This window comes from Erythrolamprus reginae, chromosome 2 (genome assembly GCF_031021105.1).
Source record: "Erythrolamprus reginae isolate rEryReg1 chromosome 2, rEryReg1.hap1, whole genome shotgun sequence".
Taxonomy (NCBI): Eukaryota; Metazoa; Chordata; class Lepidosauria; order Squamata; family Dipsadidae; genus Erythrolamprus; species Erythrolamprus reginae.
This window is the reverse complement of record NC_091951.1, coordinates 275,267,019-275,291,214: the sequence shown is the minus strand read 5'-3', so window position 1 is coordinate 275,291,214 and position 24,196 is coordinate 275,267,019. Positions and strand designations below refer to the sequence as shown.

The following is a 24,196-nucleotide window of genomic DNA, read 5'->3' as shown; positions in this document are numbered from 1 at the left end:
TGTTGAGGGAATTATTTGTTTAGTAGAGTGATGGCGTTCAGGAAAAAACTGTTCTTGTGTCTGGTTGTCTTGGTGTGCAGTGCTCTGTAGCAACGTTTTGAGGGTAGGAGTTTAAACAGTTTGTGTCCAGGATGCGAAGGGTCAGTAAATATTTTCCCCGCCCTCTTTTTGACTCGTGCAGTATACAGGTCCTCAATGGAAGGCAGGTTGGCAGCAATTGTTTTTTCTGCAGTGTATGTACACACACAAACGCACATGCACAGCTCTTCTAAAATTATACACCTTCAACCTCATTTACTGTGATAGGAAAAACATACCCAGAGCCCAGTAGGGAAAAAAGAAAAAAAATCAATTATTTTTCTACCAGTTCTGTGTTCCTGACCAAAATGTTTCTACCGGTACTGTGTACCTGACTGTACCCATAGGAACCCATCACCGTGCATGCCTGTGGGTTGTTGGAGAGCCGGTCATGAAGGGAACGTGAGGCTCCACGCACCTGCCCAGATGCCGCCATTTGGGTTCTTTTACCCTCTGTTCATGTGCAAAGTGTTCTGGGCATGTGCAGAGGGTAAAAGAACCCAAATAGTGGCAGCTGGGCAAGTGGGTGGAGCCTCACGCTGCCTTTGCGACTGGCTCTCCAACGACCCACAGGCATGAGGGAACCGGGAACTATTCACCTCTGGGAGAAACCTATTTACTACTCTATTTATCACTCTTATTTTAATGAGTCCAGATCATGAATCATCTAAGCCACCACTGTCTGCTTGATTGCAGAAATGATCCCCAATAATTTCCCATCTCTGCCACCTTAGCATATTTAGACCCAGAAGAGGTTGTGACAGGTGTCAGCCTTGATAGCTTCAAGGCAGGATTAGACAGATTCATGGAGCCAAGCATATAGATGGTTATTGAAACGGATGTCCATGTGCTGCCTCTATGTTGCTTGAGGCAGGCAGGATTCCCTTGAGTACCATTTGTTGGGGGTCAGGGGAAAGGGAGGGTCTTGCCTTCTCTTTCTGCTCAAGATCCCCATGTACAATTGGTGGGCCACTGTGTGACACAGAATGCTGGACTCAATGGGCTTTGGCCTGATTCAGTGTGGCTCTTTTTATGTTCTTATATTCAGTACCAGTCATTGAATGAGAAATTCTTAGTATTTAGAGAACATCTCTTCTACTGTAAGGGAAAGGAAGAGCAGGTTTGCCAGATTTAATTCTGACTTCTGAAGAATCAGGAAGTAGGCACACAAAGAAGACAATGTCTGTGACATAGAATCCAACATGAAGTGCCTTGAAAAAATGCCAGATTTAAGAACCCAAGATGGACTCTAACTCCAGAAGAAAAATATTTTATACAAAATCTAAAAATATCTGTAAATGTTTGAGGCTGCAGTTTTATCTGTTGGCTAGGTTCAAATTAACTGTTTTTAATTGGCAGTATCAGCATGTTAACCTAATTTCCTAACTCTGTGAAGGATGTTTATTTTTTTTCTCTGCCAGGAAATAGTATAAAAGAATACAATTTGTGTCCATTAGAATCTGAAAACTTACAAAAACAAAACAAGAGTTATATTGGAGGGGAGTAAAATCTCTTATTAAGATTTCTTTTCTCCAATCAGTTTTCCCTCCAGCAAGTTAAAATGTTGGTCTTTTCTATGCGATGGGACTTTTTTTATTTTGATGAATTTAATTTGATTCCATGAATGAATATAAGGAATATGTAAAAACTATATTGTACATCACAAGTCAGTTTGGAAACATTTTCCTTGCAGGAATGGAAACTTAGATTTCATTTTGTTCTTTGAGTCCTATCTAAGGAAGGAATCCAATTGAATTAACTTTTTATGAAGAATCGGTTGTTACATAGTGCTCAGTTGGCAGAACCAGTATCTATAGTAATACAGGCAGTTTTGAACTTACAACTACAATTGTAAGCAATTCTGTAGCTGAGTGAGAAGTTTGTTAAGTGAGTTTTACTCCATTTTAAGACCTATCTGGCCACAGTGTTTAAGTAAATCACTGTAGTAGTTGTTAGTAACAGGGTTGTTAAGTGAGTCTGGCTTTCCTATTGATTTTGCTGGCCAGAAGGTTTTGCTAAAGTTGACCATATGACCGCATAACAGGGCAGCTGTCATAAATGTGAATCAATTGCTGGAATTTTAATTACATGACCATGGAGACGCTGCAGTGGCCATAAGTGTGAAAAATGGTCATAAGTCACTTTTTCCAATGCCATTATAACTTTCAATGGTCACTAAACAAACTGATGTAAATCGAAGACTACCTGAATACATTCACTGTATAGCAAATTACCACATCACCAATATACTGCATAGCTACATTGTTGGCTGTGTGTCTATACCCTGCACAAATCAGTCTGTGCTGTGTTAATAAAGGTCTTATGAACTGGGCAGAATGCCATGGTTGAAAATAGATCTTTATGTTTTACAGAAATGAACTTAAGTCAGCACAGATGAAGGAGAAATAATTGTTATTTTAGTCACATTCACAGCCTGAATCTTGCAACTGATCTGAATCTAACTAACTAAGTGGGTCTGCGGATTCCACTCAGAGAAAGGAAACTGATAGTGGTACTGGGTTTCAGGAAGACTAAAAAAGCGATTAGGCACCAGAGATAGGCTTCATCAGGGGACCCACAATTTGGAAAGACAGATGAAAGAAAGCATATTGGTGCCTTGGCTGTTTAGTTTCAGGCACAAGTGGAATGTTATTACTGGAAAGCTAGTTGTTTTGCTGACTAAGTCATCGTATTAGAAACCAGGAAACCATGAATTTTCTTCCCTCCTCAGGCACAGAGCCACCTGGATGTCCTTGGGCCAGTCACTCTCTCTCTCTCAGAGGTGGAGCAGCAGGTAGAGTGCTGTACTGCAGGCCACTGAAGCTCTGTAGGTCAGCAGTTCAAATCTCATCACTGGCTCAAGGTTGACTCAGCCTTCCATCCTTCCGAGGTGAGTAAATGAGGACCCAGATTGTGGGGGCAATATGCTGGCTCTGTTAAAAAGTGCTATTGCTAACATGTTGTAAGCCGCCCTGAGTCTAAGGAGAAGGGTGGCATAAAAATTGAATGAATAAATGGAGGGAGGGGGAGAGAGAGAGAGAGAGAAAGAAAGAAAGAAAGAAAGAAAGAAAGAAAGAAAGAAAGAGAAAGGGCAAGCTACTTCTGAAATATTGCCCAAAAAAATCTGCAGAGACCAATCCAGACAATCATTAGGACACACACTGATTCTAAGATAAAACAACAACAACAAAATATTATTATGTCCCACTTTTCTGACAAAATATTGCTAAAGGTGACTAACAATAAATATTGTTTTAGAGACAAGGTTCAGTATCAGTCTTTCTCAACTGCATGCTCCTAGTACCAGGTGGGGGTTTATTTATTTATTTATTAGATTTGTATGCCGCCCCTTTCCGTGGTTGCGGCTTACCGCGGCCACTGGTGCGCTTCCCACAGAGGTATGCGATCCCAGAACACATGCGTGTGTCCAAGCGAAGTTTTGCTTCTGCGCATGAAGCAAAATCTTGCGAGGGAATGCATGTGAGAGATATTTGTGTGCATTTGTGCGCATCTCCTGTTTGTGCGCATTACATCACAAGATTTTGCTTCCTGCGCACATTCAGAAATCTCGCTCAGATGCGCATGCACACTGGGAACATGGAGCTGTGTATGCAGCTCCATTTTTCCCACCGGAGCTATGGTGTGCCCTGTAGCGATAGCCAACCTGCTACTGCCTACTACGAATTTTACTCATTTGCCAAGTCTCATTTGGATGGGAGAATATGGGGCATCGGTTTTCAAAGCTGCCATATATGTCGCTATAACAATAGCTTTTAAATTAATTGCTGGTTTTGATTCTCCCTACCTGCACAATTTACTTTTATTATAACTTACATTATGAGAACAATGTAAAATACTTGTTAATATTATAAGGTTACTAAGCTACAGCTCGGAGACTAGGCTATTCCCAAGGCCCGGAGTATTCTAAATTAGCCTTGATATTTCCCTAGATAGACTTTGAATTCCTGAATTTAAAAATAAGAGTTACATACTTTTTGTGAAAAATAAGTCTTCTGCAAAACAACTGAAATGCGGCAATGGATTTGTTAAGTAATGAAATATAAAACAAATTTTAAATTAAAGTTTTAAACTGTACTTGGATTCTTGGGCCAAGCTAGGTATTGCATATAGGTTGTATGGAAGGGTCCCCAGATTTATTTAAGTTTTAAAAAATTAACAGTATGTTTTGACTGATATCAGGTTCTGCTGCATAAAAACTCTTCCTCAGTATTGTTCTTTGAACATATATTGAAATGCCATCAAAACTTCCCTCAGGAAGAAACAAATTATACATTTTCTTCACAAAAGAGGCTACATTGAGACATAATTCTTCCAAAGAGACAGGAGATCTTGATGCCACTACCTAGCCTGTTTCTGTATACACAGTATATTTCAAAGGAAAATACAGAAAATGAAATGAATTCAGTAAATTAAAATAAAATCTCTGCCTTTTATTATTCAGAGACATAAATGTCCAGGCTGAAGAAGAAATGTAGTTCAAGAAATTGGAAGGGTTGTAGATTGAGAAAGGCTGTGGATTGAGAAAGGCTTGTGTAAAGCACATAAAATGTTCTTGATTTTGTGAAGATGTTTTGCCACTATCTGAAGCTTTCTTGTATGCCTTGTTAGGCCCTGCTGTCTAAAAACTATAATTGGCTAAGATATGGAACAGGCCTTTCATCCCAGACCAGTTTTCTTTCATTCTCCCACTTCCGTACATTTCTTACGGCTTTCAGGAAAAGATTAAGATTTGGAGGAAGCCACAGCTGATATGGCATGAATCTTTCATTATTGCCTTAACTATTCTTAATGGTTCTCCACTTTCATTATTTCAATTGGCACACTGGTGTTTAATTGATATTAGCACTGGTACCAATATAAGATGACTCAGAATTTATTTAGGATGCATTATTTTTTATGAAGATACGTGTTGCTTCTTTTAGTCTTCTAATTTAAGAAATAATGTGCACTGGCTGGGTTAAATTTTTTAAGAGTTACCGTTTTTGTAATTTACCACATTTTGTAATGTGGTCAAACATTACGTGACTTCCTGCTGTCGGAATTAATCTATGTTTTTCAATATTGCAATATTGTCTTTTATCTTTCTTTTAGATACTTTCAATCCCTGGAAGCAAGCCAATTTCACTTTAGGAATTCCTGTTTATGGTTTAAAGTTTGGGTTCCTGTGCTGCCTCTACTACAGTGACACCCCCTCCCCCCATAATCAATTCAATTTAGCAGAAAGAAACCCACAAGTTCCAAAGTATTTCAACATTCTATAACTTCCCTCTCTCGCACATTTTCTTATATCAGGAAAAGGCAATGCCCCAGCAGTTTAGCATCTCAGCAATTTAGTATCCTTTCATTAAATCACAATCTCTCCTCTGAATGATTTGGGAAAGGCCTAATTTGTAGAACTGAATAAGTTATAAAAAGGCATTTAAAAATTGAAAAAATAAAAAATAAATAAAAATAAATAAGTGCAAAAGAATTGATTTTATGCATGATGTTATGCTACCCAACGCTCCCCCCCCCCAATAACAACTTATTTCGCCTTGCAAGAGGTTGAGAACAATCCTGTGCTTATCTGCTGGGTATTTTACTGGACATCAAGCACTTTTTGCTAAGCTGTCTGCGTGTCAGGACCATTTTGTGAGCCGCTCAGAGTCTCCAGATAGAAACAGCATACAAATCTAAATACTGTAATAATAATAATAATAATAATAATAATAATAATAATAATAATAATAATAATAATAATTGCTGTTGTCATTATTATTATTATTATTATTATTATTATTATTATTATTATTATTATTATTATTATTATTATTATTACTACTACTACTATTATCTCTTCCCGAGGAACCCTGCTACTTTCTGACACTCCTGCAGTCCAGGGTGCGGAAGTCTTTTTTTTGTTGTCAGTGTTGCTGCCGCTTTCGCAACCGGTATTCACGCCCCAGAACTCGGTCCGATCCGGCCCGGCTCGCTTTGTTATTGCAGCCACCCCCCCCCCGCACCCCCGATTGCAATAAGATCTCGATCGATCGATCCGTTTTTGCTCGGCTCGGAGCAGCCTCCGCTCGCCCCCAGGTGGCTCCGGCGAGAAGCCTGGCCGGGGCTCAGCAAAAACTGCCACTTCCCGGCCTGACTTTTTGACACTGACAGCCTCCCGCCCGGCCCCACCCGAAGCTCTTCCTCTTCCCCAAACGAGGCTTTTCCTCGTCGTCTCCAGCGCATCGCAAGTTTGCAACCAGGAGTGGCAGGAGAAAGCCAGCTCAGCCAGCCAGCTTCAGAGCTACTGTAATGGGGCGGGGGGCGAAATCTCAGTTTGGGACGCCAAATGCACCCACGTCCCGCGGGGCAGAGCCGCCGATCCACGTGTCAGGAAGGTTCCCCTTCTCTTGCTCCTTTCCCAGCCGCTTCCAATAGAAGGGGAGGAGGCGGCGGCAGAAGCGAGATCCCGACGACGGAAGATCCAGGAAGAGAAAGGAGGCGGGTTGGGAGAGACCAGCCGCCTCCCTTACCTGGCTTAGCTGGCTTAGGCGGCGGCTTGGACATCGCGGCGTCCAAGTTGCAAAGCCGAAGCCTCCCCGCGACCGCCGATCCGGCTCGCTCGCCACCTCCAAGATCGCCCCGTTAAGATCGCCCTTTCCCCGCGGGAGGATCCTGGCTCGGCGAAGCCGGAGGGATCGATGGGGGGACGTCCCAGCTGAGCGCTGAAAAGGTGCCTTTTGCAACGACGAGGAAGTGCGGCTCGTTTCTCAGACCGGCGCCCCCGAGAGGCCAAAGAAGCGCACGGCAGGAAGAGCCGAAGGGAACCGAGCGAAGGAGAAGAATTGTCCCCAGGAAGGGGGGCGGGGGGTTCGGTGTGAGAAGGCGGGGCCGACAAGCAGGCCGACGAATCACAGCGCGCGCAGCTTCAGATCGGAGGAGGGGCGGTTCCTATAAGCCTCCCCCGGACGGAGGCGAGAGTTAACCAATGGGAACGCAGCGGTGGGACCTCCCCGGTGTGTACAAGCACGCTTAAAGCCTCTGTGGTTACGGAGGTAGCGGCTTCTCATGGGGTGCTAGGAGGAGGAGGCGGGGCTTCGGAGGCGACCCACCTCTTCTTTTTATTTTTTTGCGTGCGGAATTGCTTTGACTTTCTTGCGGAAGCCGTTCACACGCGCTTTGCTTCGAAGAGAAGTGTGAGTTTGCGTTGTTTTGCGTGGCTTCAAGGGGCCTGCTTGTGCTTCTTAAGAGACCAAGGGCGTTTCAACAGACGCCCTTGTAGAATTCACTTTTCTAAAAATAAATAAATAAATAAATAAAAATCTGACCTTGTTCTCTGCAGTGCGTGACTTGCAAACACGTAAGTTGTGTCGTTGTAGACTGAGCGTTATTGGGGCAACGTGTAGTCGGCCCCTATAATGATGCCTGGGTTTTGAACGTGATCGTGGGCGTCGTGGCCCTTTTCTCGAGTGAGTCACTTCGGTGCGGTGCAGTGGTCTTAAGGGTTTTCTTTCTGTGGCTGCTTTCGAACCACACTGGTAAAAAAATAAATAAAGGGAACCCTTAAAAAACAGAATATAACTGTTATATAACAGAATATAAATCAAACTTCTGTGAAATCAAACTGTCCACTTAGGAAGCAATACTGATTGACAGTCAATTCCACTTGCTGTTGTGCAAATGGAATAGTTATGTAAATGAAATATGCAGTGGGAATACAGATTTAGGGTGTGTTCTTTGAGTGTTCCATTTATTTATTTTAGCAGCATAGCATGGAATAAGTGGGTAACAAGCATATCTGAAGTTATGCTTAGAAAGCCCAGCGACTGCTGTATGGATCCTATGGATAACCATTTATGTTTCTGTGATGATGTGAAAAAGTTACTTTTAAAATAGGAAATAATTAAATAGTATGTTTTTACCTATAAATGCTTTAATTGTTTTAATAATTATCTAGAACTGAACTTTTATAGCAGTTTAAAAAAATTGAGCTACTTGCCTAATCTGTTATCATACTGAACCTTGTGGGTTCAGGACAAAACCTTAAAATGTTACTGTGCTCCTCAACAAATAATGCTGTTTATCATTCGTCCTTTTTGTGGCTATTCAAATAATGTGTCTTAATCAACTGAAAAAGAGTTCAACCACTTATTTGAAAACTTATCTTGATTGGTAAGCCACTCTCGCCCAGTCACATGACCTTTAAGACACCCATCACACGAGGATCAAGCCACTCCCCCACATGGCCACATGGCTGGAAAGCCACTCCTACCCGATCACTTGACCATCAGGCCACACCCACAAAATAAGCCACTCTCAGAGTGTGGTAGTAAAACATTTTGCAGCCCTTCACTGTTGGGGACTTATAATGGAAATCTGTAAGATTCTGGGAATGAAATAAAGAGAAATGATACACTGTAAGTGAGAAGATAAATGGGATAAATTCATACTGCACTTGTTCTATGTAAATCATTCATTGATCGTGTGCCGTTAAGTCTCTGTTGACTTTTGGTGACCACTTAAATAATAGAAACATAGAAACAGAAGACTGACGGCAGAAAAAGACCTCATGGTCCATCTAGTCTGCCCTTATACTATTTCCTGTGTTTTATCTTAGGATGGATATATGTTTATCCCAGGCATGTTTAAATTCAGTTACAGTAATAATAATAATAATAATAATAATAATAATAATAATAATAATAATAATAATAACAACAACAACAACAACAACAACAACAACAACAACAATAATGTATTTGATTTGTATGGCATCCCTCTCTGAGGACTCGGAGCGGCTTTAATCTTTTTCCAGGGTCATCAAACCTCAGCCTGGCATTTCATATTGCTCAATAGGATACCCATTGTTGCTGCAATTTCCAGTCACTTTCCTGCTCTTGATCTTCTCTTCCTCCACCCCCACCTTGCCTAGCATTGTAGACTTTCTTCACAGGACTAAGTCTTCATGTAATGTGTCCCAAACGCAGGTAGTTGCTCGGCTTACAATCCCCACTGAACTGGAATCTTCGTAGTTGGAACAAACCAGTAATTAAACAGGATGTCACATGACCGTTTCGCTCCATGAGTGGCAATTGTGGATTAATCTCGTGGGTTTCCAACGGGAAGGAATAGAAGGTAAGATAGGTAGAAGGTAAGGAACACTGGGAGCTTAGAGATGGGAAGGCCAGCAATGACCACATACAAAAGTATTTCTCCTCTTAGAAGCTTAAATCCTTCCTGCTAAAATGCAAGCAAGATTTTTAGCCTGAGCAGAGATACACTTGTGCTTAACAGCTTCATCGGACTTCCCCATCCCCAAAGCACTTTGCACTCCTTATCTTACTACTCTGAGTCTCCATTTGGCTGCTGAGTATCCTGTTTAAATTTCGGCTTCCTCCCTGCTGAAAGATTTCAGCTCCTAAGCTTTTATGGTATAGACCTGTCACAGTAATTGATTTCTTCCCAAGCTTTTGCTGCTGCTCTACCAAGTCCTAGCCCAGTGATGGCAAACCTATGGCATTTGTGCCACAGGTGGCACGTGGAGGCATATCTGCCGGCACACAAGCCTTTGCCTTAGCTTAGCTCCAGTGATCATGTGCGCGCCAACCAGTTGATTTTTGGCTCGTGCGGTGTTCATGCTCTCAGTGTACATAAGGAGAATAAAATACATTCATCAAGAATAAAAAGATACAACACTTAGTCATAGTCAGGGTTACTAATAAGCCAGCAAATTGTTATAGGACAGAAATGAAAACAATATAATGGAAATATACAAGCAACATGGTTGTAGTAATAATGTCTATGTAACATTGCTCTTTAATGTTTATTTTGGAACCGTGTCCTACTGTTTTGAAATTCTGTTTGTATCCCAAAGGGTTCAAAGCCCTTCATCCTCATGTAACTGATAAATGATTTGAAAGCAATCGTAACATAATAGTTAATTAATAGCGTATAATCCAGATACATTCATGGTTATCAGTTTTTGTAGTCATATGTTTTGCCTATTTTACAAAAACAATAAAACCTGAGGTGGGGGGAACACACTGTGAATTGTTTTGAGTTTAACAAAATAATCTATTTTATGTTCATGCGCATTGGGGTTAGGCAGTACTTCAGACTGCATTCCAAAAAGGTGTTTGAAATAAAAAGGAGGACACCTAGTTTTATAGAATAGAATTGAATTGAATTGAATTCTTTATTGGCCAAGTATGATTGGACACACAGGGAATTTGTCTTGGTGCATATGTTCTCAGTGTACATAAAAGAAAAGATACATTTGTCAAGAATCATGAGGTACAACACTTAATGATTGTCATAGGGGTCAAATAAGCAATGAAGAAACAATCAATATTAATAAAAATCTTAGGATACAAGCAACAAGTTACAGTCATACAGTCCTAAGTGGGAGGAAAAGGATGATACGAATGATGAGAAAAACTAGTAGAAATAGAAGTGCAGATTTAGTAAAAAGTCAGACAGTGTTGAGGGAATTATTTGTTTAGTAGAGTGATGGCGTTCGGGAAAAAACTGTTCTTGTGTCTAGTTGTCTTGGTGTGCAGTGCTCTGTAGCGACGTTTTGAGGGTAGGAGTTGAAACAGTTTGTGTCCAGGATGCAAGGGGTAGGTAAATATTTTCACAGCCCTCTTTTTGACTTGTGTAGTATACAGGTCCTCAATGGAAGGCAGGTTGGCAGCAATTGTTTTTTCTGTAGTTCTGATTATTGGGATGTACCCCCTTGGGATGGTGTAGAGCAGAGGTCCCCAACCGCCGGTCCGCGGACCAGGACCGGGCCGTTGGGGGTTTTCAGCCGGTCCGCGGCGGCGCTGCCCTCCCGGCAGAGAACATTATGCAGGACGGGGTGGGGCGTCGGGCGGTGACGCAGCCCTCCACACTTCTCCACAGGGCGGGGAGAATCAGGAGGCTCCTTTGGCGGCTGGGGGCTGCCTGGCTTTGTGATTTTGGCTGGGGGGGGAGTTAGGAAGGTCCTACTTCTCCCCCCCCAGCCAAAAATTCAAAGCCTATCTGCTGGATACGGGCGATGAGTGGGACAGAGCGGCGCGGAAGCCTCTTGCAGCAGCTGCCACAGCCACCGGCTTCGGCGCCGTTTGTCCCGCCCATCGCCCGTATCCAGCAGAAGCTGCTGCCCGAGTGCTCTTGGCCGGCGGGATTCAAAGTGCTGGGGTGGGGGTGTCCTGACAGCCCCCCCACCCCAGTGCTTCGCCTCCCGCTGGGACACCCCCCACCCCAGCACTTTAAATCCCGCCGGCCAAGAGCACTCGGGCAGCAGCTTCTGCTGGATACGGGCGATGGGCGGGACGAACGGCACCGAAGCCGGTGGCTGTGGCAGCTGCTGCAAGAGGCTTCCGCGCCGCTCTGTCCCACTCATCGCCCGTATCCAGCAGATAGGCTTTGAATTTTTGGCTGGGGGGGGAGAAGTAGGACCTTCCTAACTCCCCCCCCCAGCCAAAATCACAAAGCCAGGCAGCCCCCAGCCGCCAAAGGAGCCTCCTGATTCTCCCCGCCCTGTGGAGAAGTGTGGAGGGCTGTGTCACTAAGCTCCACCCCTCCATAACCCCACCCCCATATGACCAAAGCCCCCCCCCCCCCCACCGGGCCGTGGAAAACTCGTCTAACTTAAAGCCGGTCCCTGGTGCTAAAAAGGTTGGGGACCTCTGGTGTAGAGCGATGCCGGGGAGGCCCATGGTCCCTCTCGATCGATTGCCCTAGACAGGGAGTGTTTACCCAGTTGCACGCTGCTTCAAGCCCAGAAGAGAAGGTGGCCAGGTGGGGCGGGGAGGTTGCGGTGGCTTCTTGTTCTCGGCAGGCGCGCGGTAGCCATGAACGGGTCTGGCGAACCTGCTGCTGGACAAGGAGAAGCATCCTCTAACCAAAAACAGGCTCCACTGAGTTCAGTGTGACTTACTCCCAGGTACGTGGGTAGAGCAGCCTTCCCCAGCCAATAGTTTGCTTGCAGCTTATAATAAGTAAAATTAATAAGTAATATTAACACTAAAATTCCATTGGGGCCCAGATCGGAGAGTTGGGGGAGGGCATGTGAAATGTTCACTTCTTCCTGGGGGAGGGGCGTAACAGAAAATAATTGAGAATAATTGGATTAATTGCTCACTTACTGGAACAAACTGGCTGGGCAGATACCACAAGCCATCCCGTAACACTCATAGCCAAAAATGGTGTATTTACTTCCGCATCTCTACTTCGCGGAAATTCCATTTTTGCGGGCGGTCTCGGAACGCATCCCCCGCGAAAATCGAGGGAACACTGTACATCTGCATGTACCATATCACATTTCATGAAGGATTCAGAGAATCTGGAAGAGTGAGTAAGAGCCATAGAATAATCAAGGGATTAGAACCCGAGCATTAGAACCCGAGCATCTTTGTTTAGTTCAAAAAAGTATGAACTCTTCCGGGATCTTTGGATAGACAAATGATTCTCACTAAATGACGCACAGCACACAAATGTTTCTTTTGCTGTTATTTAGCTTTATTATTTATTAGATTTTTTAAAAATGATGTTTTTATTGATTTATAAGGAATTCAAGGTGGCGAACATGCAGAATATTCTTTCTCCTATTTCACCCAAAGAGCTTTCGTGTCTAAGGTGGGATTGGAACTCAACAGTCTCCTACATACACTATATATGTTCTCTTATGGTCACCAAATCATAAGGGCATAGCAAAGATGGTGATCACGTGTACGTAGAATGTCTCCCCGCCAGATCCCTGTCTAATCCTCCTTTTTATAGTTCTTTTACTTTGTGTCTCAGCTGTGGTTTCATTGATTTTCTCACTGTTGAGCTTTCCTCTTTATTATGTGGTTTCTTATGTGGTTTTTCAAACAGTGGCCAGTCTAGCCCAGTTTTAGAGTCCTTTGCTGACATAGCTCAATTTAAAAATATATAAAGGTTCGATAAGCTCAAAAAAAATAGTTAATGGACACGCTCTTGATTTTATCCTTTCAATTTAATGTTTAGGTTGTAGAGGAATAATGAAAACATTGGTCATTGGACTTGGAGGGTAAGTATGAACAGGAATTTGAAATCCTCTTTTTGTTGTTTTATGTATACAAATATCTAAATACAGATGATCCTCATTTGATGACCTCTTGCTCAGTATGGATTCTTTTCATTTTATATTTATAGCATTTATATTTTTTATTTATGATTTACATTTATAAAGGCTGCCCTATTCAACTTTGGCTATTGTCATTATACAATACTAATAAAATACCTTTAAAAGTTATGGCACTCTGTAAATAATAAGTTTGCCGAATGGGAAAGGTTGTGTTCTATACTGTACTGTGAAAATATTCCGTGTGTATTAAATTATGGTTTCCACTTCTGTTGCAATCCTAATATTTTTGCTGTTTTGACCCCACAAGTACGTTTAAGAACTCTGCTCTTAGGGAGGAAAAAGACAAAAATGATCATTGTGCATTTATGCTGTAGAAGATAATTCACAGAGAAAGCCCTTATGCAGCAATAATAAATAACCTTCTGACTACTTAGGTTTAAAAAAAGCATTACATTTGACTGGATACAAAGCAAGTGCAGTGTAAGCAAAACTATTAAAGGTTCCATCTTCTGTACAGTTTGTTCTTCTCAACACTTTTTTTCCCCCTATTTCCAATTCAGTGTAACGAATGGAGGCAAAACAACTCTGGCAGGAAAGCTGAAGAAACTGTTTCCCAATTGTACTATAATTTCCCAAGACAACTTTTTTAAGGTAAATTTAAAATTTTACACGCTGAGTTAATATTTTGCTGTGTTGCAGAAGTGGATTTAAGTTTGTTGATTCCAATGCCCACAAAGCTTCCCTCTGCCCTACAGTAAGTCTAGGCCAGTGATGACTAATCTTTTTTCCCTCAGATGCCAAAAGTGCTTGCACACACACTATCGCGCCTGCATGAGTGCCCATACCCATAATTCAGTACCTGGAGAGGGCGAAAATTGCCTCCCCTGCCCCCCTGGAGGTCCTCTGCGGGCCAGAAACAGCCCATTTCCCAACTTCTGGTGACCCCGGTAGACCTATTTTTCACACTCCCCAAGCTCCAGAGACTTCTCAAAGGCTGTCCAGTGTGCATATGTGTGTTGGAGCTGAGTGAGAGCAACGGCTTGCGTGCCAGCAGATATGGCTCCGCTTGCCATAGGTTCATCATCACTGGTCTAGGCCAGGGGTAGGCAAACTTGGCTCTTCTGTGACTTGTGGATTTCAACTCCCAGAATTCCTAAGCCAATCATGCTAACTCAGGAATTCTGGGAGTTGAAGTCCACATGTCATAGAAGAGCCAACTTTGCCTACCCCTGGTCTAGGCCATGATGTTAATATGACTTACCTAGTGTGATCAGAATTCTCAATCAAATGGGGCAGTGCTTCTTAGTCTCAGCAACTTTATGTGTAATCCTTGCTTACTGACCCCAATTGGGACAGATAACTCCCATCCAGTGAAAGGCTACTAAAATGCAGGGCGTCCTGCATAAGCCACACCCACAGTGTGGTAGACTGTGGGTGTGGCTTATGCAGGACGCCCTGCATTTTCTTTCAACATCTTTCAGTGCAAATTGGGTGCTGCGGGGTGGAGCTCCATTTTCGTTACCCCACTGCATGTGTCCCCCCCCCCCAATCTGTGCAGTAGCCCACCCTGCTCCCATCACTAATCCATAGAGTCGTTAAGCAAGACATCACATGGCTGCAACATGTGATTTTACTGCTGACTTCTTCACGGATTCTGCTTGTCATTACCTGGCTGTGAAGTATGCAAATACTAACAATACGAATCACAGAATACTTGGTTGCGAAGTGCCCAAATGGTGATTGTGTGATGGCTGCTAAGTTTCTAGAAAATCAGCCAAATTACCAAATAATTATCTGTTCTAAAATTATGGAACAGACTGTAGCTTTCTCTAGTTTTGCTGTATTGTTTGCCTAACATTTCAATCTTTGGTTTTTCTTGTTCTGTACATTTACTTGGCAAATACCAGTTTTTAAATAAAAGAATGTAGTTCGTGGGAGGTGGTTTTTTAAAATTAATACATACAAATTGAATCTGCTTAGTACAGAATGATAGGGATAATATTGTTAACGTTAACTGTAAAATGCCTCCCTGTGTTAAGATTTGCAACCACTTATCCTGTGGATTTGTACCATACTCTCCATAACATTGATAAGTTTGGGTTTTCTTTAGCCTGAATCTGAAGTGGCCAAAGATGATCGTGGATTTCTGCAATATGATGGTAAATATTCTGGGGTTTGTTTGTTGATATTTTGAAAACTCAAAAGACAGATCTGAATGGCTCTCATCCTGATGGCATTCAAAAAGCTATTAAAAGGCCTTACTATTTTCCCAAGGGTTTGGGCAGGATGATGGTTGTGCACCTTTTGAATGGGCTTCTTGCCCCAGTCATAATTTCTCTTCTGTTTTTTGTATTGCTCTTAGTTTTATTCACATTTATTTATGTATTGCACCTGTAAGTCACATAAGAGTAATCAGGAATTGAGTGGCTTCTAAATTGTACCTGCAAATATATAAATAAATTAAAAATTCTATTCCTGGAAAATACAATTTTAAACAGATTTCAATTATCTCAGTCTGTGTACCTTAACACAAAGGCATTATATTTATAAATAAGAAGAAAGGCCCTTTTTGTTTCTAGCCAGTCAAGGTCTTTGCTCAATCTGGTTCTCCCTTTCTTAGATGTCCTGTATCAGCAGCCAAGTGTTCAGAGGAAATCTGCACTTTATTTTATTTAACTACTTATAAAGCTTGTTCTGTTATGGAAATAGCCTGTTCTTGTAATGTAAAATGTGCTATGCTTGCCCACAAAAACAACTAGCTGGTTTAAAAGCTGTTAATATAAATAAGAGCTTTGGCAATAAATGTGTTAAGTGATCAACTTGTTCAGGTTCAGACAGCGCTGATAGTTGTGCAGTGCAGGCAATTATTAAATTTTGGAATTGCAACATAATAAGAATTCACCATAAATTGAATTGGCTTAGGAAAGTATAATCAGCTTTTGGAGATTGTACAACGTCATCGCATAAGAATGAAATGAATCACATTTTCACCTCGTTTATAGATTTGAACTTGCAGAAAGAAATAGATAGGGGGAAAGAAAAGGCAAAGGAATTAATCTCTTTCTAGGATAAAGATAATATTTTATGTAAAAACTTTAGGGTTCTCTTAAAGCTGTCTGGATTTTTAAAAGACTTGGGTGTCTACAAAATCCAGTTTATTGTTGGAATGTAAATATTTTCACTCTGGTTAAATGGAAAACATTTGACCCCACACTTTTGCCAAACAGAGAAACCTGTCTAGGTTTTTCAGATTCATTTTTTTTTACCATTTTAAAGTTAGGGAACCCCCAGTAATATATTGTGATTATATAAATAAATGTTTTAGTTTACTTGTTTCATATAGCTTTGACTAATGAAATGTAATCTGAGTATGACAATCCACTGTACTGCCTTAAAAGAATTAATATACTTATTTTAATTCATTTTGCTTAAAGGGGACATAATGTTTCACTTTACATACTAAATGATAAAGATTTAAATTTGGTATAATGCAAACTATATATGAAAAGCTGAAACAATTGGGGTTTTTTCTTGTTATTGTTTGGAAATTCATAATCTGCTGTTTCTTTTTAATTTATCCTTAATTCATCACAACCCATTTGTCTGCTATTTGCATACAATTTCACAGATTTGAGAACTACAGTGAGATCATTGGCTTTGTTGTTCCTATACCTTGCTATCACTTTATAAAGTGATTTCACTTTATTGCTATCACTTTCCTGCTTCCAGTCCTGATTAATCAACAGTAAACATACTTCAAATTTTCTTAGTTAATGCTGATTTCTCAAAATAATAAATATCTAACATTTTTAAAGTAATTCCTAACCCATTCTGTTCAGTATATACTTCAAGCTTTAGCTCTTGGGTGTCTTATGAACAGAATGAGTGCAGACTGGGAATATTGCCTTGCATTTTAAGATTTAAGTGTCTCTTTTAGTACTTGATGCCTTGTACATGGAGACAATGGTGGCAAGCATACGTTCTTGGATGACAAAACCAGAAGACTCTGCATTGCCAAGACCACCCAGTAATACACATGATCATCAGACAGGAGCAAAAGATATTCGGGTCTTAATTATTGAAGGTTTCCTTCTGTTTAACTACAAGTAAGCAGTTGTTTAACATTTACTAGAACTGCAACATGGCAAACCAGCAGGCCTTACTTGTCCTTTTACTCTTGCAGGCCCCTTAGCGATATATGGGATAAAAAATATTTCTTAACAATTCCCTACGAAGAGTGTAAAAGGCGAAGGAGGTATGGTATACTAAAAGCAATGCTTATTATAAAAAAATTTTCCCCCTTTGTCCACGGTTGTAGAACGGGGAAGGGTTCAAAGATAAGCAGAGACCATTGTAGGAATGAAATAAGCCAACTTTATTCCAAGAGTGAATGCATCAAAATCTCCAGTCCATCGATCAATCCAAACTTATCCCCAACCAGCCTTCTTATAGGAATGTTACCTATATGCAACTTTTGCTCTGTACACACGCAGTTTACAAGATGCGGTCATTCATACATAATGAACAGTAAGCATTCATACTGTTGCAAAATGCAAGGACAAAATCTAGGGAAGTTTTGGCAGTGGGCTTTGAGGCATCAGCAAGTACACTCCTGTTACATTTTGCCACAAGCTGGAATTTCCCCAGGCTAGAATTTTCCCAGGCCTTCAGGCCTATCCAGAGCTCCGTGTTTGCAAAGCCTAGGATTCAAAACCCATGCTAACTTATACTAGCAGTCTCAAAATGGGTGAATAGTGCAGTCAGGCGGTAGGGAAAGCAAGTAGGATGCTTGGCTGCATAGCTAGAGGTATAACAAGCAGGAAGAGGGAGATTGTGATCCCGCTATATAGAGCGCTGGTGAGACCACATTTGGAATACTGTGTTCAGTTCTGGAGACCTCACCTACAAAAAGATATTGACAAAATTGAACGGGTCCAAAGACGGGCTACAAGAATGGTGGACGGTCTTAAGCATAAAACATATCAGGAAAGACTTAATGAACTCAATCTGTATAGTCTGGAGGGCAGAAGGAAAAGGGGGGACATGATCGAAACATTTAAATATGTTAAAGGGTTAATTAAGGTCCAGGAGGGAAGTGTTTTTAATAGGAAAGTGAACACAAGAACAAGGGGACACAATCTGAAGTTAGTTGGGGGAAAGATCAAAAGCAACATGAGAAAATATTATTTTACTGAAAGAGTAGTAGATCCTTGGAACAAACTTCCAGCAGACGTGGTAGATAAATCCACAGTAACTGAATTTAAACATCCTTGGGATAAACATATATCCATTCTAAAATAAAATACAGAAAATAGTATAAGGGCAGACTAGATGGATCATGAGGTCATTTTCTGCCGTCAGTCTTCTATGTTTCTATGTTTCTAACAGCATAATGTGAACTAAGCATCCATCTATGGCCTAGGACAGTGATGGCGAACCTATGGCACAGGTAGCACGTGGAGCCATATCTGCTGGCACACGAGCCGTTGCCCTAGTTCAGCTCCAACATGCACGTGTGTGCGGGCCAACTGATTTTTGGCTCAAACAGAGGCTCTGGGAGGGCTGTTTTTGATTCCAGAGAGCCTCCGGAGGGATGGGAGAAGGCGTTTTTACCCTCCCCGACTCCAAGGAAGCCTTGGAAGCCTGGAAAGGGCGAAACTGCTTCCTCCCTCCCCAGACATTGAATTATGGGTGTGGCCACTCGTGCATGCGCGATAGCATGCATGCATGCTCTTTCGGCACCTGAGGAAAAAAAGGTTTGCCATCACTGGCCTACGATCATACCTGGGCGTGCCCAACCATGTGACCCTAGACATACACAAGGAATACTACACATGTTGTTTTTTCTCTACAAAGCTGGATCCCTTCTTAATACATACAGTACTTCAAAATAAGCTACATTTTTAGGCTGTCTCTGTGTTGTACAGTGTTCCCTCGCTTTTCGCACAGGATGTGTTCCGAGATCGCCCGCAAAAGTCGAATTTCCGCGAAGTAGAGATGCGGAAGTAAATACACTATTTTTGGCTATGAACAGTATCACAAACCTTCCCTTAACACTTTAAACCCCTAAATTGCAATTTTCCATTCCCTTAGCAACCATTTAGATTATTACTCACCATGTTTATTTATTAAAGTTTATTTTAAAAAATATTTATTAAAAGCAGACGAAAGTTTGGCGATGACATATGACGTGGTATAGACTTTTCGCCAAGTTCAAACCCGTGAAAATCGAGGGAACACTGTATATGCTATCTGTCCTTTATTCAGAAAGATAAAGGGGAATGATTGTCTCTTTACTTTTTTTCTGAAAGAGAAAGCTTTTCTTCACAGCAGAAGAATGTGTCAGAACTGCCACCTCATTCCTGAGCTCCTTCTGGCCCTGGGTGCCAGTCTGTCATGAATCCTGGGGTGGGGTGGTGAGGGTGAAAGGAAGGGGGAATACTTAGTGTAGTGCCCCAACCTTTTGGCACCAGGGACCGATTCTGTGGACAGGTATTTCCCCAGGATCAGAGGGAGCATGTTTTCATGTGCTGCCTTCATCTCATGGATGGATCATTTTTACTTAGAGTACAAGCTGAAGCAGAACCGACAGGGATGTTTTTTTCAGTGGAGAAAGATAAGTGATCATTTCCAGCATTTTTTTCATTGAAGGAAATCTAGTCTGAACTTCAGGAAACGAGGTCTTTTGCACGGATCTTATAATAGAATCCAAAATCTACTGTGGAATCTACTTGGATCAGCATGACTGATCTTTTCTTATGATATTTCTATTACAGTGGTACCTCATCATACGAACTTAATTGGTTCCAGGAGGAGGTTCGTAAGGTGAAAAGTTCGTAAGATGAAACAATGTTTCCCATAGGAATCAATGTAAAAGCAAATAATGCGTGCAAATCCTTCAGGAAAATCCCAAACTTTAGAAGGGAGGCGAACAGAGGGCAGGGAGGAGCAGCTAAAGGGGGCGGGTGGAAGAAGCAAGGCTAGGCTAAAGGGTGAGTGGGAAGGAAGAAAGGCAAGGGGGGCGCCCCTCCCTTTTCTTTCTTCAAAAGACACAGTTTCAGTGCCTTTGCAAGCACGTTGTTCTCTGCAAAATGTTTCCTACTCCAAGCTGCCCCTCCCTTTTCTTTCCTAAAAAGACACCCTTTCAGTGCCTTTGCAAGCACGTTGTTCTCTGCAAAATGTTTCCTACTCAAAGCAGCCCCTCCCCTTTCTTTCTTCAAAAAAGGGGGGGGAAAGAAACCCCTTCATCCCAGCAGCACCGGCTTGGGTTCGTAAGGTGAAAATAGTTCGGAAGAAGAGGCAAAAAAATCTTAAACACTGGGTTCGTATCTTGAAAAGTTCATTAGAAGAGGCATTCGTAAGATGAGGTACCACTGTATTTGTTATTTGCTAGTGAAGCTTGAGGCACATCATTATGAAGATTATCTCTGAACACAGGTTGTGGATGCTGCTGGCTTTATAATAAAGTCTACAGAGAGGGGCACCATACAAATCTAATAATAAATAAATAAAGGTTTTATTTGAGGATGGTTATTTTGTGATTCTTCCTACTTTCTTGATGGTAAGATTCAATTCATGATAGTTGGGGGTTTTAGGCAGTTGTAGTTCAGCTATATTCAAAAAGTTATAAGTGCTCAACTGTTCCCCTAAAGCTACAAAGGTTTGAAGAATCAAAACGTGGAAACATATTAAATTTCTTTAAGTCACTTACTACACTTGGGGGACTGTGACAAAAATTGTAAAAATGGCTTAGAAGTAGTGGTGGGATTATAAAATCTAGCAGTGAAATACAGAAAGAAAGCATTTAAAAATTATCAAACCAATAAGAACTACTTTGGGTTTTATTTTTGTTTAATGTAGCAACAGAATATACAATCCACCAGACCCACCTGGTTACTTTGATGGACATGTGTGGCCCATGTATCAGAAACACAGGAGAGAAATGGAAGAAAATGAAGCAAGCATTGGTACAACTAACATTCTTATAGTTCTGTCAGGTGTCTGTCATATTTGTATAAATATTGCATAGCTACCTATGCACTTCCTGTATTTTTTTTTCTTTGAAAATCCTCAATACTTCTTTGAATTTATGTGAAAGATGAATAGTTATGAGTGTAATCAGGGTGTCTCTAGTTCCCAAATGTTTTCTTAACGTATGATTAGACATTTATAAGGTCACAATATTAGTGGCAAAACTGTTGTTTGTATTGCATGGGATCTTAAATTATATCTCTATATGAATTGTGCTAGTTCAGGGATAGGCAAAGTTGGCTCTTCTGTGACTTGTGGACTTCAACTTCCTGAATTCCTGAGCCAATCATAGTAGCTCAGGAATACTGGAAGTTGAAGTCCACATGTCATAGAAGAGCCAACTTTGCTTACCTCTGTGCTAGTGGATAGCTTATATTTATATTTATTTATTTATTAAATATATATGCCACACTTCTCAGCAATAAAGCAATTCTGATTTTTTTTCCTCTGCTGAAAGTAATTTGCATTTATATTCCACCTTTTTCAGTTTACTTAGATGGAACAAAACCACAGGAAGACCTCTGCTCAAGGATATATAATAATATAATGCAGGAATTGGAAAAGAAGTAAGTAGTTAGTCTCAGTTAAGATCATTTGCATCAAGAAAATTGCAGATAATGCCATATGCATCATTAGATTTGTACATGTCTGTTTCCCAGTACATGTTTTTTTAATATATTTTATTGGTTTTTATAATATAAAAGAATACACACAACACAAAACAGTGCATAGTGAAATGTGCTCCCACCACCCAACAACATTCATTCAGTGCCTCCACCAAATGAGAGTGTACTCATTTATAATTTTTTAAACCAGGAACATCAATGTATTTACAAAGTGTAGAGTGATTCCTGTTAAATATGTGCATATAAATGAGAAAGGGTTTCCAAGGTTCAGTATTTGCATGTTAGCCTCTGATTGGCTGTTTGTTCTGGCGGGAGACTTGTTGCCATGTCAAAAGAGGTTTGTTACTTTGTGAAACATATAAATAGTTAGAGACGCGCCACTTTCCCTCAGAGAGAGATTTTGCCTGTACCTTTAACCGATCTGTTTTCCCTGCCTGTTCTGACTAAAGAAAAATAAAGTTTGGCTTTCTTCAAGTATTTTTCAATTCCAATTTGTTCTTTATGGCTCGGTCTCGAATTCTACTAGCCATAAAACCTCTGACCCTGTCCCATCTTCCCATCAGTTTTTCCACTTTATTTTCATCGATCATATTAATTTTAATTTCCATAATTTCAAATTGAATGTGTTCCACCATGTACCAATACTAGTTTTGTATTGTCCATTTTGTTGCAGCCTTCCAACCTAAAACTGTTTCCCAGTACGTGTGAAATCAAATGAAAGCTCCTGAAAAATATAAGCTGGTCCCACAGAAGTACAGCTCAACTCTTGGTTTCCTTGGACAGGTGCTAGGGCTTCAGTCCAAGATCATTGCTTTGTCCAAGATCATTCCTCTCCACTAAATCCTACTGCAGGTATAGGCAGATTGGGGGCAACAGTTGACAGCTATTAAATGTTCAGATTTTTTTTTAAAAAAATCCACTGCCCAGAATATTAGGTCATTCAGGTAATAAATATATTCAGTAATCCTCATGCGTTGCATACAGATCAATATTAATACCTTCGCTGGAAAAAGCCCCTCAGTATTCAGAAACATATCATTACAGAGGCCTTACAAAATGACCGCCAAGAGTACAGTCTTATCCTTATCTTTCCCCAGCTGAGGTAATGATGTTCTATATCTAGTACTCCTAATAGTCATTGTATTGTGGTTTGGAAAAGAAAATGCCTCTTACATTTTACCTCTTAAACACAGGTTTATTGTGGTCCTTCGAGAGCACTTAATTTTCCACATTACACCTAAAGTTTAAATGAGCATTCAAATTTAATTCATAAGTTTTTTATGTTACAAGAAAAATGACTGCATCATTTCTGCAAAATTATAGTTTCCAAGATTTTATATGCATATATTTGATTAACAAGTTACATACTGAAACAGGGTTTATTAAATTTGCAACTGCTACATAAAATAAATCCCTTTGAATGAATTTCTACTCTAGGTATGTAAAAATGAAGCCTGGTATTGGAAGTGTTTGGGAAAGCAAAGGAGTATTATGATAAATATATTTTTATAGTTCATTGTAGGATTAAAAAAACATTGCTAACATATTAACTAGGAAAAACTACAGCATATCTTTGAACTGATGTAGGCTTTGTTCTTTTTTCTATAGGTGAGCAAGGCATTATTATGCATGCATAAATATGGTTCCCAGGCTTGAAGTCATTACAACCACTTCTTTAATCATTGAAGAAAAACCCAAGCTCCCTTGCTAATTGACAGAAAAACACTAAAAATTAAATGAAGAAAACCTGGCTCTTCTATACTATGGGATATATTGGTTGTGGTCCAATACCAAATCTGTTCCTGCAATTCCTTTAACTTCATCCCTTTCTTCTTAGTAAATGTTGTCAAAAACGTAGAGGTTATTATATTTTATAATTGTGTCTATAAATGTTGGAGGTTACTTTTTGTGTCTTATTTGTTTCTGCTTTTTTGGGAGCACTTGTTAATTTTTCCCTTTTATCCCTTTCCTCCTTTTCCGATATATTGGTTTGTATTTTTTGAAATTTAATAAAGTTCTCTATTTTATGTATTCTCTATTTTATGTATTAAACATGTGACATATATATATATATATATATATATATATATATAAAGACTGCAAGAATCATATTTGAAAAATGGATTACTATTTAGGCAAGAGCTAAAGTGCCTATCTTCTTAATGACAATAGTTGAGCATTAGAAGATTTATATATAAAAATACTTAAAATCATTTGAAACAGAAGCATATATAAAAAGGGGTTCTGAAGAGAAATCTATTACATACCGTTGTAGCTTCAATATTATTACTCCATCAATATTGTCTTTATCATATTATCATTACCATTATGCACACTTTAAGAAATCTAATTTTCTCACTAGGTTACAGAC

At 40.5% G+C, this 24,196-nt stretch overlaps 2 protein-coding genes across 11 annotated transcripts in view; one reads left to right on the top strand and one right to left on the bottom strand.

The window, feature by feature from the left end:
• OSTF1 (osteoclast stimulating factor 1) overlaps window positions 1–6,928 on the bottom strand; it is a 38,227-nt gene extending 31,299 nt beyond the window's left edge. Inside the window, exon 1 of the mRNA XM_070742691.1 lies at window positions 6,609–6,928. Within this exon, the coding sequence (XP_070598792.1) occupies window positions 6,609–6,642 (34 nt within the window). The 5' untranslated portion in view covers window positions 6,643–6,928. The remainder of the gene's footprint in view (window positions 1–6,608) is intronic.
• A 162-nt stretch (window positions 6,929–7,090) lies between these two features.
• NMRK1 (nicotinamide riboside kinase 1) lies at window positions 7,091–23,854 on the top strand. Of its 10 annotated transcripts, XR_011558320.1 has the most exons (11): window positions 7,091–7,271; window positions 9,063–9,210; window positions 13,069–13,111; window positions 13,729–13,819; window positions 15,279–15,327; window positions 17,106–17,274; window positions 17,352–17,423; window positions 21,029–21,135; window positions 21,687–21,765; window positions 22,499–22,677; window positions 23,434–23,854. XR_011558320.1 is itself a non-coding variant. In XM_070742684.1 (10 exons), the coding sequence occupies exons 2-10, from the start codon at window positions 9,141–9,143 to the stop codon at window positions 23,435–23,437; spliced, it is 684 nt and encodes a 227-aa protein (XP_070598785.1). In that variant the 5' UTR covers window positions 7,091–7,271; window positions 9,063–9,140; the 3' UTR covers window positions 23,438–23,854. The 10 variants fall into 10 exon arrangements, 9 of the variants coding, with proteins under 9 accessions (XP_070598785.1, XP_070598788.1, XP_070598791.1 ...); XM_070742684.1 differs by lacking the exon at window positions 22,499–22,677; XM_070742685.1 differs by lacking the exons at window positions 7,091–7,271; window positions 22,499–22,677 and adding an exon at window positions 7,345–7,435.
• The last annotated feature ends 342 nt before the right edge of the window (window positions 23,855–24,196 follow it).